Source organism: Desmodus rotundus, chromosome 7 (assembly GCF_022682495.2).
Source record: "Desmodus rotundus isolate HL8 chromosome 7, HLdesRot8A.1, whole genome shotgun sequence".
NCBI lineage: Eukaryota > Metazoa > Chordata > Mammalia > Chiroptera > Phyllostomidae > Desmodus > Desmodus rotundus.
The window spans coordinates 121279033-121294870 of record NC_071393.1 but is presented as its reverse complement, the minus strand read 5'-3'; the positions used below and the strand labels follow the sequence as shown (position 1 = coordinate 121294870).

The following is a 15838-nucleotide window of genomic DNA, read 5'->3' as shown; positions in this document are numbered from 1 at the left end:
ACAATTCCAATATGGTGCCCTCCTTTTATGGAAAATAGAAATCTGAATTTTAATGTTAAATTTCCTCAAATTCATCAAGGGATATGACATAGTACATGGGCTCATTAGCTCATTACCATAAATTAAAACTGTATTAGCTTTCAAAATTGCACTTCCTATCTGTCCACCAGCCCTGCACATCCATTTAGTTGATGCTGGGAATCAAGAATGTTGCTTTCATGGAGTCTGCTGTGAGTACCCTTTGGTGGGGTGATAGAAGAGGGTCAGGTTTTTTTTTTGTTTTTAAGATTTTTGATTCTTTTATTTTAGAGATGGGGAAGGGAAGGAGAAAGAGATGGAGAGAAACATCAATGTGTGGTTGCCTCTCGTGCGCCCCCTACTGAGGACCTGACCCACAACCCAGGCATGTGCCCTGACTGGGAATCGAACCAGTAACCTTTTGGTTCTCAGGCCAGCACTCAATCCACTGAGCCACACCAGGCAGGGCAGAAGAGGGTCATTTTTGTGGAGAATAATAATTTATCAATATTCCAAATGTGTAAATAAAGGTCATTAGATAAAACTGTTCTTCAAGTTGCTAATTAATTAAATTAAGAAACTCCTCTATATGCTATGTAGTAATTTAAGTGTAGAGCAGTACATTAAGAGAAGTTTAGGACATAATTTACAGTCAGTCAGATCTGAGTTTATTCCCAGTGCTACAATTTAATGGCTCTGTGACCTCAGGCAATTACTTAAACCTCTCAGAGAAATTTCATTTTCCTCATCTATAAAATTGGCTTATTGATACCTAACTCATTAAGAATGAAATTAGATAATGCTCTTAAGTGTTTAGCACAGTCTCTGGCCTGTAATAAATGCTTAATATATGATAGCTATATATTTACATCTGTGGTACACAATTTTTTTAAATTGAATGGATTCATTTTTAAATATTATAGTTTTTACCATTATATTTATCTTAAATTCCTTTCCTAAAACCAGTGCAAACATTCCTATTAATTACCTAAAGTTTTACTCTTCAGAAGTAACCGCTGAATTAGCTCACATTCGTGAAACAGAGCAAAACAAGTACTTCACTCTGTAATGTTTTCCTTGGAGAGAGGGTGTGTATGGCCTCACTTTCTGAGATTAAAAAGTCCTGCCCAGACCAATAAAGGAAATTGGAATTGTTTATTTGGGAAAACTCAGATAACTAAGGGCTGTTTCAGTTACGAAATGAAATCAAAGCCATATACCATTGTTTATCCACAGCGAGCTGCTGTGTGGGGGTTCTTACAGCTGACTTCCCCTGCAGACCATGTCACCCTGCAAACCTGGTCTTGAAGTTTGGCAACCAAGAGGTTACAACTCCGACAAAGTGGTTGAAACAACGTGGAGTCAGACTGCTGGGTTCAGTTCTTAGCTCTGCCACTTGCTAGTAGAATGTAATGTTACGACCTCCCGGGATAGTTACAAAGAGAATCTGCGGAAAGCATTTAGCACAGAACCCAGCCCAGAGCGCTCAACAAATGCATCCTACTACCTCTGGTGAATGACGATGACAACAGAGCTTCAAGAGTGATAGTCACGGGAATAAGCTCTAAGTCTTTCCCCTCAAATATATAGTAATAATTCTCAAAATCAAACCTGCAGTGTGTCAGTCAAGTGCAGCAGAACGAGCTGTAGATTTATAGAATTAGAGAACAGGAAAGCACCGCACCTGACATTGGCCAGCCCACCCTCTCCTAACCTCCCCCAACTCTCCCACCTTACAGAGGCCTGGAGAGAGTACAGGACTTGGGTGCAGGGTCTCTGCCACTCAGCAGGAGAGCTGGGAGGCCAACGCAGGGATCTCGACTCAGCCTGTGTGCTCTCCCTGCCGTGTGTGCTATGCTTCCCTGATAGAAAGTGCTGTAAGGGCTTCATCATTTACATGTGCCATTCACCCTCCGAAACATGCCAAAAATGTTTTTTAAAAAATATAAAATGCTATGAAGAATATTCATTTATCTTTCAAAGGAAGTCAGTGATTCTGTTCCAGGTGGCTGTCACTGATGTTTTATTAGGTGTTAAATGCTGATCCCTTTTATTCTTCCCTGCTAATCTACAGTCCCCATTTCTTAGTATTTGTGCTGTGTTCACATATCACTCTGAACTGAGCAGGCAGAATGACCTCTGGTTCTCAGGCCACGGTTCTATTGCTAGGATACCAGGCTGCTGTAATTAGATAGTGTTGTGTCAAAGGGACTGAGGCACAGGCAGTGGGATTTCTGCAGAGCCAAATCCTCTGCTCAGCGCAACCCTCTGAAAGATTTCCAGGCCTCCTTTGTTTCTGCCAGTGGCTCTTCTTCCCCAAGAACCTGATCAGTACATTCTTTGTCTTTGTTTCATAGCTTCTGGTCACCCGCATTGTTTCTTCTGCCACCTTGAACTTGGCTCTGACCGGGAAGTGCCTTCCAGATTTGCCAATCATGTGAATGTTGAGTTCAGCATGCCCACAACGTCTGCCTCCAAAGCTGCCGTAAGATCCATCTCTGTGGAAGACAAGACGGACGTCAGGAAGTGGGTCAATTATTCCGCACACTACAGCTACAAGGTAGCCTGGGGCAGCATCTGGCTGATGGTCCTAAGTCCATTTGTTCACCCCTGTAGTCGCCCCCGTCTCCTTCCTTTTTGTAGTGCCTGCCCTGGGTGCAAAGTGTTCTCTCACCGCTTTGGAGGTGGGTCACCATGGTACATAGCCATGGATGAGTCTGCTCTGATTTAAATGAATAATCTGTCCAGTGGGCAAGAGAAAGGTTGGAAAAAATACAGAAGCTGATGAGAGAGGAGAACATAATGTCTTTCAGTCATCATAGACAACAACGTACAAAAGAGGAGGGGGTAAAGGGATCATTATTACTCATTCATAATACGGTTCGTGTTGCAGAGGAGTGAATTTGGAAGTTGAGGGGACTGTCATGGAAGTGCTGACCCAAAGCTTAGATTTCTGCTACAGGAGTTGAGGAAGTGGGTCTGAGTAAAGTTAGGACACATACGACCTGGTCACTGGGCTGTAGCAGAACAAATCCCAAAAACCAAACCAGCTTTTAGAATAGTAACAGGATCAGGGCTGTGGAGGGAGAGAACCAAGTTGGACTGTTCTGACTCCGTAATGATTATGTCCAGAGGAGTGAGAGATTCAATAAGAGGACATTAATGACAGAAAATGGAAAGTTACTGAAGAAGGGTTTTATGAAGCAGTTTAATAATTTTCTATTCATAATAATATCCTTAGGTTTATGTTGGAAAGTTATTGAAGAAGGATTTTACAAAGCGGTTTAATAATTTTCTATTCATAATAATACCCTTAGGTTTATGTGGTGATTTATTGGTTTTTTAATTGCTTCCCTAGTTGTGTGATCTACCAAAAAGAACAAATGCTCCATCTTGTGGCCAAAAGGAAAACACCCCAGCACTTTCCTCAGACTTGACCCTAGTCCTGCTCTTTCAGCCTTTTTCTTTTTAAAGATTTTATTTATTTATTTTTGGAGAAAGGGAGAGAGAAAGAAAAGGAGAGAAACATCAGTGCCTCTCATGCACCCCCAATTGAGGACCTGGCCCACAACCCAGGCATGTGCCCTGACTAGAAATTGAACCAGTGACCCTTTAGTTCCCAGGCCGGTGCTCAGTCCACTGAGCCACACCATCCAGGGCTATGTCAGCCTTTTTCATCTCATGGCACTCACAACTACTAAAATTTCTGTGGCACACCAAAAAATACAGTATACTTTTTGCTGATCTGATTAAAAAATAGGTATAATTTTGGTTCATTCACACTGGACAGCTATTGATGTGTGGGCTGTTGTCATTTTTTTTATTGGACAGCCTAAGGGAAAAGAGGTCAGGGCCCCTGACTAAATAGTCACATATCGCATGTTTTAAAAATCCTTGCACCAGCACACTGGTTGAACATCACTGCCCTAGTCAGCTGCTCTGTCTCGAATTTTTCCCCTCGTCATAAATATCCAAATCGGTGTTGAGGGGAGCAGCTTTACTTACGACTCTCCCTAGCCTGAAGGATTCCTTGCCTGACTTATAGAAGGCTTCAGTTGAGGTGCGTCACTTTCAAGGCAAGATTAATTTCTAATTCCTTAACAACTGCAGCTACAGTATTTCGCAGATGATACGAGTAGAACTGTGAACACTGCAATACTTAGCTTGGAAACTTTTTAAAGAGATAAAGTAATGGAAAGTTAAACAGCCAATTGCAAAGGCATCGTTCATTTACAGACCTGTGTGGTTGTGTGCTGTGCGCCTACCTTATTGGGGTACAGTAGTGAAAAGCAGCAGCCCCTGTCCTCCGGAGCCTGTGGGAGGTATAGTGGAGCTGGGCAAGGGTACTGCAATGCAAGGTACAGTGGGAATATGCATCGGAGAGCACCTCGCTCTACCTAAAGGGTCAAGAATAGCTTCACAGCAGAGATGACCTTGGAGTGACTATGGAAGGCAAAGAATGGGAATTTTCCAGACGGACTGTGAGGAAGAGGGAATCCCAGACCAAGCAAAGAGTATGTACAAAGAGACAATTGTAATAAACACAGGGCCAGTAGCTCCAGTGTGGCTGAAACCCAATACATCACAAAATTATAGGGAAATCTCAAAGAACCTAAACTTAGTGAGGTATTCTCTCTTGGTGTATTTATTTCTCAGAATGGTTTTCTCCTCTTTCTGATATTTTTCTCCACCTTCTATTCTTGGCAGGTGGAGATGGAGCAAAAAAAGAGTTTGAAGCCAGACTTTGAAGGAGAGGAAGTGGAAAATCCCAAGGAGTGTGGGGTCCAGTGATGAAGCCCTACTGAGGGGCCCTGATCCTAGTGTCACGATAGGATATCGTCCTGAATAGCTGAAGTTCAAGTCAGTACCTACTAAGGCCACTCCATGTTGGGAACAGTGTACTGGACCGTCCTGGTTGTAGTTGCCTGTATTGTAACAGGAACCCCCGAGGTGGTTGCTTTGGAGGCTCTGATGGTGCCTGCAGCACCTGGTTCCCCTGACCTTAGGAGCTTATCGATTAAGCCTCCTCCTCTCTCCACAGCGCTTGGGAGTGGTTTGTGGAGACTGAGAGTCGGGCAAAGAACCTCCCACATCGGTGTTGGCATGATTTCCTTCTGGTGTTCTTCTGTCACTTACATGGATTTCTGGGAAATACAGTCTTGAGAAGTTAATTAAGAACCCATCTCTGTCACTCCCTCTAGAAATGGTTCAGCAAAGGGACAAAGCAAATTTCCACTTTAGGTTTCCTAGTCCTTTCAAAGGTGTCCCCATTCTTTAAACATTAACACTATGCAATAACAGTTTTGGAAATGTTTCCCTCCTGGTTCCAGACTGTTTTGATTGAAACACTTTTTCCATCTCTCTAAGGTTTCAGTCTCAGGGTCCACCACCCTGAGTCACAATGGACAGTGGAAAAAAGGGCACGATTAGATCCTTTTATATTCTGTGATAAATCCCACTTTCTGCAAAGGGAAAGCAGAACTGAGCTTATGTTTCTTCATTCTGGGGGAAAGAGACATTAATTGTCAGATTATATTCAATTGAGGAGACAGCTTCAATCTCAGTGAATTCCCAAACCCACCCTGAAAAATATAGGCCATTTCTGATTCCTGAAACAAATGGATATATATATACACATATATATACCATCCTCAGGCATTTGTCACGGGCATTTGGGAGCTCTTTTTATATCTCACGGCCAATAGACAGTGCATGTCTCTATAACTCAGACTTTACAGGAAATGGATGGTGAAAAGATTGTTTAAAAGCTGTTTCAAAATTAAGTTTGTATGAGCTTTTCCCAGAAATTCAGAGTTTGATGATCACAGTATTGTAATAGATCTAAAAGGCAGAAGATTCTGGGGTACAGATGGTGGGAAAGCCCTATTTTTTTTTTCAGTGTTGGGAACATTAAATCCTGGTTCTAAGAGTCTGGGACACTCAATTTTCTTTACCTTCGTTCATTCCTGCTCACATTCTGTACCTCTGCTTCTTATTTGTATGTTGGTATTTTCTTACCAGATAAGAAACTGCATCAGCCATCCGAAAGGGGATACCTGCAACAATGTAAAGGCAGCTTCTATCTGCCTTTCGGCATCTCCATGCAGAATGGAATGGGGGGACAGAGAGCACACTTACCAGATTTGTAGATGACACAGAAATAGTCGCATACCAGTCTGTTGACCAGCAGATTCAAGATTAATGTATTCAGTGATTATTCATTGAATTCTAACTATGTACTGACACTAGGGTGTAGAAATCATTATAATTTATTTAAATACTTGAGCATAAGACTGACACTAAAAATATGAAATTGAATAGGCATTAATGAGAAACTATATTTTGAGTTTTTGTAAACGCAACCCTCTGTGTACAGCGTGGTAATATGTGGATGTATGTGTTTGTTGATGGGAAGGGTATTGGAAAGTCCTGGTTTCAGAGCAGTGCATGTAGAAATGTTTTCTTTTGGAAATAATTCAATTTTGCATCAGGAGTATATTGTGGCTATTCACACAACTATTTCATTCAACCTGTGTTAGTAGCAGTCCATGGAGCAGCGGTAAGTCCACCTCTGGATAAAGGGTTAGGTTCAATTCTAAGTACCATATTTTAAGAGAGACCTTAATAAATTGATTGTGTCCAGAGGCAGGGGACCAGAGTTGTGAAGGGTCAGATTATATAAGAAACAGGGGAATAGGTCCCCTGAAGAACAGAAGGTGTAGCAGGAAAGGGAGCACAGAAAAGGAGGAAATGATGTAATAGCTGTATTGAGATTTCTGTTGAGCTAGGAGAAGGGAGAGGACGTAGACTTAAGTCTGTGTAGCTTCAAAGGACAAAAATAGGAACAGAGGGGAACTTTATACATCACAGATATTTGCTCTAATAGAAGAAAGAGTTTTTGAATAAGGGTTGTTTTAAAGAGGCATGGACTCAAGTAGTGAAATTTCCTGTTGCTGCAGATGCCCAAACAAAGGTAAGGTAACGATCTAGCCCAGGTGCTACAAAAGGGACTCTTACATTGGCTTTGAGCTGGGTGACTACCAAGATCCCTTCTACATATAGGTTTAGTCTCGATAGAAATAGGGCTCTCTAACTCTAGCAGTTTTTCTTTGATGAGGGGTCTGTCATGCTCTTTGATATATAGTGGGACCCCCCCAGAGAGCTTTGTCAAGTGAGGCTCCAAGGCATTTCCCTCCCCATCTTGTACTGAAGGCACATGAGATTCTTCATGGAAACATCAGGATGAGTTGAGGAGTTGGCAAGGTGAAGGTCGTCCCTGCACCTTCCTTACCCCAGGTTAGCATCCACACACCCTCTCAAGATCCCTGCTTCACCTGTGAGCTCGCATGTGTATCGCTTGTGGGACCTTTTATCCTCACTTGGTTAGTTTTCATTGCCTTCGTGAAAAATTGCCTGCTTTTTTAAAAAAATAAAACAAGTGCTGGGAGAATCCCTTCTATGCTATCTTCATCTTCAGTAAGCAAATTGTTATTAATTTGGAAAAACCTACCACCTTGATTTCTTCAAATTTGTTTTCCCTCTACTGTTTTGGGAAACTGATTATGGGTAGCATTTAGGGGCTTAGGAAATATAATACTGTATATTTGCAGACCTAACGTTTTGCTAATAGCCTCCACAGAAAACACAGTTGCAAATATATTTTTGATGCACAGGTTAAGTTTGTCACCTGTACCTGGATTTTATGGGTGTGGTCACAAATAATTCTCCATTAATAATGTGAAAATGTTAAAAGTGAATTCATTTTACCAATACATAGTGTTACTACTAGAACAGAAATTACATGTCACATGTCAAGAGCTGTGTTTGGTGGTTTTTAGTCTAGTGGCTTGCTTTGTGACATTATAGTAAGAGGGTAAGAAAAGTACTCGTTACGATGTGTCAAACAAGAGAACACGAGGTATTCTGTGGGGGCCAATAAAGCCCTGTGCCACTCCTGTAAACAAGGTACTAGTTATTCCTTATCAACGCTTTGTCTCTCACTTATATTAACTATTATCTGGAGAGTTATAATTTTTTAGTTGGCTTTTTCCCCTTCTCTCTGTTCATGCATCATTGGCAGGTTCATAACCCTTGAGAACATTTTTAATGTAAAATATTTCTTACTTGAACTAAGAGTAATTTCTATTCAATTCAGTGAGTGGGTAATGGTGGGATTTATTTCCCTAGAAATTCACAGTCCCAAGAAATGTGATCCATGACGGCAAGAAATGTGTCTTAATCGTTGTTTCCAGGACTTAGCACAGAGCTTGGGATGTAATAGGTTTCAGCCACCTCAAAGCCTTGTTGATAAGACAAACGTATATTAATGAAATAAGGGGAAATTATTTGGTATTCCATAAATGTTTGGTGAATGAATACTTACCCCAAGACTCTACTTAACTCTTACTTATTATCAAATACTTACATTAAAGCAAGCAGGCATGCTTTATTTCCTGGAAGTCTTAAATGATTTTTCTTCCCTTTTATTCCTGCCTCTGCTGTCAACTAATGATAACTGTCAGCCCTTAAGCACTTAATGTGCAGCTGAATTTACACTGTAAAGTACTTTATTTGTATTGAAGAAAACAGATACACTGTGCCCAAAGATACAGTAACACAGATGCAGACCATAGTCAAGATGATTGATTCGGTTTTGTTCCTGTAGGTCAGACAGATCAGTGAACCTGAATTGAATGGCCAGCAAGAGAAGAAAGCATTTGGTACAGAACATAGCCAGTCTTGGTGCGCTAGGTCTGTTTTCCCCAACATTAACCACTGACCAAGGTTATTATGTATTTCTTTTGTCACCATAGTAAGAGAGAGGTCTGAGAGAGTAAGGGCGAAACTCGGGAAATGAAATCATGATTTCAGAGCTGCTTTAAGTCTCGTAATAAGTTGAGTGGTAGGAAAGCAGCGAATGACCTGCATATTAAATTGATTGGAGTAGGAAGCCCTGCCACCCAGCCTACTTTTAGAAATCCTCTCCGTAGGGAATGGGAACTTAGCTCTTCCACAAACAGTGATGGTAAGTTAATTCTAGCACGTCTAGGGTTTAGTCCATGTTAAGAATGCAGTTTAACAGGAAATTCAAACAAAACTGACAAAAAAAAATTAAATCCACAAAAAACAAATTCTCTAGGAAATAAATCATCTCTACCACTTCACTACCAAGGCCCATCCAAACCACGACAGCTCTCTATAAAACCAGCTGCGGCCTTCCCACCGAGTTCTAAAGGTGTTTCCTGAACACCGCCCAGGTCTGGGTGCCAGTTCCCTGCACATCACCCTTTCTTCACCATTGCTGCATTACGCTCTTTGGAAATGAATCTTGCTTTGGATATTCTGGCTCACATTCATGTATTTCAGGAATTAAAAGTGAATGAGATGTAAAGGCAGTCATAAACATAGAGAATAAATGTTTGTATCAGTAATGTTTTCCCATGTGTTAACTAAAGCAGGAATACGGAATTTTTACATCTCTTCTAGCGTGCCTTAGCAAACCTGATTGAGATCCTTGTCCCTTGTTTTTGTTTTGAGAATTGAAAAACAAAAACATCTCTGAACTTGCAGTGTCAGGCCTGTAAAGAAACTATCCGTGGTATTAGGTTCAGTAATGCCTGAAGAGAGACAGAGAACAGTTGTATGTAATGAAAGGCTATAAAGGAACAGACTCAGCAAAATAGAATTTCAGTATGAAATGTCATTCATGTTGAATATGAATGACAATATAGAAAGACAACAAAGACACTGCTGGCCCTCAGACCTCAAAATACCTGAACTAGAGGCTGTCCCTTACAGGTGGGGAGCTCTAGGAAAAGTAACATTGCGTAACGGGCAGATAAACAATAGAGTTAATTCAGCTCAACAAGTATTTATCAAGTGTCTACTCTGGTGAAGGTGCTGTGCTGGCAGCCAACTTCCCTCCAGGGAGCTAAGGTCAAGCTTAAGGACACTGAGGACTACCGGTGGAACCCCATTAGTGGGATTAAAACTGGGGTTTCTACGTGTCTTTAAAGGATATAGTCATGGAGACAATCACCATGGTAAGTGACTTGCGATTTTCCCACTTCCATAACCTGAACTAAAAAAGTGAGGAAGGCGGACTGGCTGTTCCATCGGGTCCTTTCCAGTTTTATGGATTATTTTACGCAACACCCTTTGGTGCCATCGTCAGTGATACTTCATGTCAACACAACTCTTCGTATAACCTTGAGAACCTAGAAATTTAATATTTGAAGATTGGGAAAATCAGCTGGCCCATCTTTTTCCATCTGCCCAGACAACAGACACACAGAAAACCCTGCAGTCCTCTATTTTGTAGCCGCCTTCAAAAAACAGCTAAATCTGGAGGATCCCTAGGATGGTGAATTTCAGCAGGAACACTGCTCTGTGAGTCCCACGGGGGTGAGCCAGCACAGCAGTAGTGCGAGTGTGGAGAAGAGCAGGAGAGCTCCAACACCAGTGTTGGATTTGGGCATTACTTGAAGCAGACGTAGGTCTCACCCTCCAACGTACCGAGATACATTAGGATGATCTATGATTTATATAGTGTGTCCTTGTATACAAAGACTGCGGAACTTGAGGGAGGAGAAACGTCACTCAGCAGACATCCTGGGACTGTTGCCGTGCAGTTATGGCCAAAGGAGACGAGAGAAAGGGTCGGTCCTCCCTGTCCACACTGCCTCCGAGTAACAAAAATGTTGTTTTCAAAAATCTCAAACGTACCAACTACAAAATAGCATCTCTTTTGTGGTCTGTGTTGGTGCGATTTTAGTTTCTTACAGTTAGACTTGGTCAAACATAATGGCTCCATTCGAACTGGACAGAGCAAGAAATTCCCACATCCTCTGCTTCAGAGCAAACTCCCGATGCTCATTGTAGACACCGTCTAACCACACTGTGACGGGAGCCTTCAGGACCGTGGATTTCAAGATCAGCGGCCCCATGTGGTTCTGAGGAAGCGGAAATGCAGATCCTGACCACAAGCTGTTGGACCAAAGTGGTTGAGGGTTTTAGAGTATGGGGGTGGCAAAAGGGGAGATTATGAACTCCTCTGACCCTACGCCAACAGTCACTTAACCTTTGTGTCCAACTGCCAACAGAGCCTGGAGAAGACTTTACTGTGTTCCAGAATTTAAACAGTGTTCCATCCAGGGAGTGATGAAAGAGCACTCCTACTCACTCCCTATTTTGTGATGTCCATAGTGAGTTTCAGTGTGCTGACAAGGACGCACCCAATGTTCAGTGAATAATTCAGCTGATCCAAGGCTTGTTGTATTTTCCTTCAGTTGTCATCCGTCCTCATTCAGTGAGACTTTTTGTACTATTGTGATTAATTTTATGTAAAACTGGTTTACTTAAAAAAAAAATATGTGCCTCTGTAATAAAGTCTACACACTGGCTAACTCTGTAGAGGTGGGATTTTGTTTTTAATTGTTCTGCTGATTATCATCTGTAATACTCTTTTTTGAACTATGAAAATGAGCTATTAATAAAATTTTTTTAAGCAAAATCTGTCACTGTACAAGATCTAATGAGGTTAGGCATAATGAAAAATGTGTATTAAACAGAAGGTCCCCGACCCAGTTAACATGGTTAGCGACCGTGAGCTGACAAGTTAACAAGTAGCCTGTCTTAATTATCCTAGTTAAGTTTATCACCTATATAATTTAGTCAGTTCAAGATCTGTTTAGCTCTTGCTGGTGTGGCTAAGTGGGTTGAGTGCTGGCCTGATAACCAAAAGGTCTTTGGTTGGATTCCCAGCCCGGGCACATAGCTGGGTTGCAGGCCAGGTCCCCAGTTGGGAGTGGGCAAGAGGCAACCATCACACATCAGTGTTTCTCTTCTCTTTCTCCCTCCCCTCCCCTCTCTATAAAGATAAATAAAATCTTTTAAAAAGAGACATTTATTGCATTCCCATTTCATGCCCAATTCTGTGAGAAAACAAAACAATACAGTCCTTAAGGTTTTCTTGGTGATAAATAAATATGCATAGAATGAGTGAGAAATATAGAAGAGCACATAGTCAAACAACATTTGCAATATGTTGCCAGCATATTATCAGCACTGAATAAATGACTTCAATTAATTGGTGAATCCAAGTCACTAATGTCAACATAAACTCAGACGGGAAATAAATCCATATGGACTAGAATAGCCGGGACGTGGTCACAGGAGAGATGGCTTTTCAGTGAGACCTGAAGGTGGGAGTAAAATGTAGCTCCATGGCAAGAGGAAGGTATAAAAGTAATATGTTAGATTAGCTCAAGATGAGCAAATGCCCTGAAGCCATTATAGAATCTGCCCAATAAAGCAGGGGTGTCAAACTCATTTTCACCCCAGGGCCACATCAGTCTCGCAGTTGCCTTCAGAGGGTCAAATGTAATTTTAGGACTTTATAAATGTAACTACTCCTTAGCAGTTAAGCGAGAGCTCGGCACTGCCGCCAGATAATACAAGGTGGAGGGCTGGATTCATTCAGCCTGCAGGCCTTGTGTTTGCCACCTGTGCAATAAAGCATTATTCTAGAAAGACTAATCTGGCTACAGTGTGCTGGGTATTCTGGACTAGATGGATGAAGGGCAAGGAAAGTAATTTAAAGGGTTTTGGGTTTGGTTTTCAACGCAGACAAGAAAGAAACAGACTGTGTTTTTAGTTCAAATAGACCATGGACATCTTAATGCAAAATATAATACATCTTGCCCTGGCTCGGTTGGAGCATTATCCCGTACACCAAAAGGCTGTAGGTTCGGTTCCCAGTCAAGACACATACCTAGATTGCATGTTTGATCCCCCAATTTGGTGTGTGCAGAAGGCATCTCTCTCCCTCCCTCTCTTTCTTTCTCCCTCTCCCTCTCTCTGTCTCTGTCTCTGTCTCTCTCTCCTCTTCCCCTCTCACAAATGAGAATAAGATGCACCTTAAAAATATAATATATCTTATTGCAAAATACAGTTACCTACCAGGGGAGAATCCAGAGCAGTTCAGTGTCTCCCTTGCCATGGAGAGAATTCTGTCCTGAACAGAACACACAATTGTATAGCCTAGTCAGTATAAAATTAACTGATATTAGTAACTGATACCAGGCACACGAAAGGGTTAATAGCCAAATAGAGCATAAAGCTTTTTAAAGTTGGGAATTCTGAAGAATATTCTACTCGTTCCTACTACTCTTCCATCTCTATCTGGAAAAAGTCCTTTTAAACAAGTTTTGAAACCTAATTGTCTAGGTCCCACATTGTCACAAGGTGATATAGCCTTCTAAAGTCCTCCTTTCCTTTCATAGCCAAGTGGAATAATTTACTCAAGTAACTGCTGGAAGGCAAGCTTGCTCCTTAGTGTTCCTCAGGACTTGGGGGAGGGGAGTTGAGAATGAGAAGGGAAGATGAGAATTTAAATGTCCTCATTGTTATTCCAAGTTCCTCCCAGCTTCTCCTTGATTACCTCCAACTAACTCCTCTTTATTCATCCATGCTGGGCAGCTTTCTGTTTTGCTAAAACAGAACAATATGAGCTAACATTTATGCCATACTTCTCCTTCAGCCAACCACTTATTCCGTGTATTTTAGATGTGTTATCTTATGTAATGAAGGCAGCCTCCTTCCCCATTCGGCAAGACACTAAGAATGCAAGGCTGGTGGTACAACTGATGTTTACCCAGGGTTAGTAATCAATGGTGAGTATTTAGAGCATGAAACAGGAAAGGACTTACAATGGAATGGCAGACATCCTCGCTCCCAAAGCCCATCCTCCACGGAGGGAATCTTTATTAAGCATCTTTCTCCCTTGGCTCTACCCTGAGTAATGGAGCCAACTCCGCAAGTCCCCAAAGTGCTGTCTGTCTGACTGCCAAGAGAAAACTGAAAACTTTTCTTAAAATCCCATGTTAAATGGGGATCAAATTCTAAAATTGCCCATAAAGTACACAAGGCATAAGTCTTCTTTAATAAAAGTTGCTCTATGGCCCTCAATTAATTTTTCAATTTCTTCATCGAGGGCACGGACAGAGTCATCACCACTCAAAATCCCAGCCACCTGAATGTGTTCCAGTTCATGGGCAATGCAAGGAAGTCATCAAAATGAGTGACACCATTATTCCCTGAGTTTTCCCGACCTGAACGGACTGTTTCAGGTGTGACGGTGTCCTTTATCTGCCTTGCAGACCCACTGAGTGGAATGGTGGATTAAATAACTCGAACAGAAGATTAATGAGTCTTCACTACACTTCACTCTGTTACCAGACAAGGGCAGCTTTTTAGTCCGTCTGCCTAGCACCAGCTGTGTGGGGGTTCTTGACTTCATGTAGGAGAGATTTCACAGCACAAGTCCAGGTGACACTAAGGATCCATTTATTAAGGCTGGGGGACAGTGAAACAAGAAAGGGTTTAGCATAGAAGAAGCAACTAGAGAGCTTAAGTTGGGCTGCCGTAGCTCACTGGGAAGTCAGAGAGAAGGGGGCTTTAGGAGCTGTTTCAAGGGCTCTGCCTGGGACCAGCTGCCAGCTGCCCACTGCCCGCTGCCCGTTGCCTTAGAGTTTAGGAGATGTGTGTCTGTGAATAAAGAAGTGGGGGAAGAAGGAAATGGCTTAGGCGGTTCCCCAGAGGGAGAGGTGTGCTGGGTCCTTTGTCTTCAGGCTTTTATCTCTCTTGCAGGAGGGAATCTTAGGGGAGTCTCAGGGGAGGGTTTCAGCAGAATATTCATCAGCTTTCCAGGTGTATGATGGGGGTGGGGGAGGATATTCTTTGGTGTATTATTCTGTTTTACTTTATCTTTGGTCTGTTTGGCTTTTAATGAAGTTTTATTATTTGTTCCCCTGACTCTATCCATCCTTGGGTTTAGCTGGCACAAATGGCATTACTTGGGTCTCTGTTGTCTACTTCCCAGACCAGGAATATTTAAGCTATGTATTCTTCTGTTAGGGAGGAGAGGTATGAACTATTTGCTCTTGTGTCCTTGGTTAGGGGAGATAAGTTCTTGTGATTCACCCCCTGGCTGTAATTTGCTTAACCTGTTTGACCTTGTTTAGTTTTCTTGTTCTCAGTTTCCCCATTCTGCTTGTCCAGGAATTTTCCTAGCTCCTCACTATCCCATCTCAACTCTATTATGCAAAGCAAATTTTAGTTCTACTGCATTGCATCCTGTCAGAGACCCTAGCCTTATCTTTCCAAACCAAAAAGAAGTCTATCTTAGATCTTCAAAAAGAACTTACATAAAAGCACAGTTTTTCTTTAGACGCCTCAAAAGTTACAGATAATGTTTTAAGATGGAGTTGAAGTCAAAATAACTGTCCTTTTCCTCCCCCAACGCAGTCTGGGCCAACAGAAGGCAACAGGATAAAATCTATTCTCCACCTGTCAAGAGCAAACCCCAGGGTTGATGATGGTTTTCTTTCTTCTCTCTTCTCCATCTTCCTCTTTTCCTTTCGCCTCCCTTCTCTTCTTTCCACTAACTGGCATAAAGTCCTGAGAGTCGAGACTGATCTGGGGCAGGGGCCGAGAAAGGGACGTATCTCAGAGACTGAGCAACTTCCAATGATTTCTTCCCATGCTGGACTCTGAAAAAACCACTACTGCATATCTCATCTGCTGCCTTTAACACTTGTGCACTGCCTTTTGATGTTTTACATTTGTTAGACTTATCCTCGTAAAAAGCAATAGGTGACTAAGAGAATTGGCTTTCTCAATATGTGGCAAAAATGCACCAAAAGCAGCATGAATCAGCAAGCACAAATCAACATGCAATTGAATGTGACTGAAATTCACTTTGTATTTTAGTAAAACGTTTTTGTAATCCTTTGATGTCAATTTCCCCTTCTACCTCTGA

The 15838-nt window shown here is 41.9% G+C and overlaps 1 protein-coding gene and 1 long non-coding RNA gene across 7 annotated transcripts in view; one reads left to right on the top strand and one right to left on the bottom strand.

Moving 5' to 3' along the window:
• The window catches only part of STON2 (stonin 2), a 123845-nt gene extending 112422 nt beyond the window's left edge, over nt 1–11423 (top strand). For 4 of the 6 annotated variants that reach the window (XM_045201179.3, XM_045201180.3, XM_045201183.3 and 1 more), the window contains one exon: nt 2376–2816. In XM_045201179.3, coding sequence (XP_045057114.2) covers nt 2376–2749 — 374 coding nt within the window. In that variant the 3' untranslated portion in view covers nt 2750–2816. Of the gene's footprint in view, nt 1–2375; nt 2817–4725 lie in introns of those variants that run through there. The other 2 variants (XM_045201182.3, XM_045201185.3) reach the window with 1 other exon arrangement.
• The window catches only part of LOC139441050 (uncharacterized), a 32073-nt gene continuing 18614 nt past the window's right edge, over nt 2380–15838 (bottom strand). The window contains exon 3 of the long non-coding RNA XR_011651452.1: nt 2380–2516. This is a non-coding gene — a long non-coding RNA (uncharacterized lncRNA). The remainder of the gene's footprint in view (nt 2517–15838) is intronic.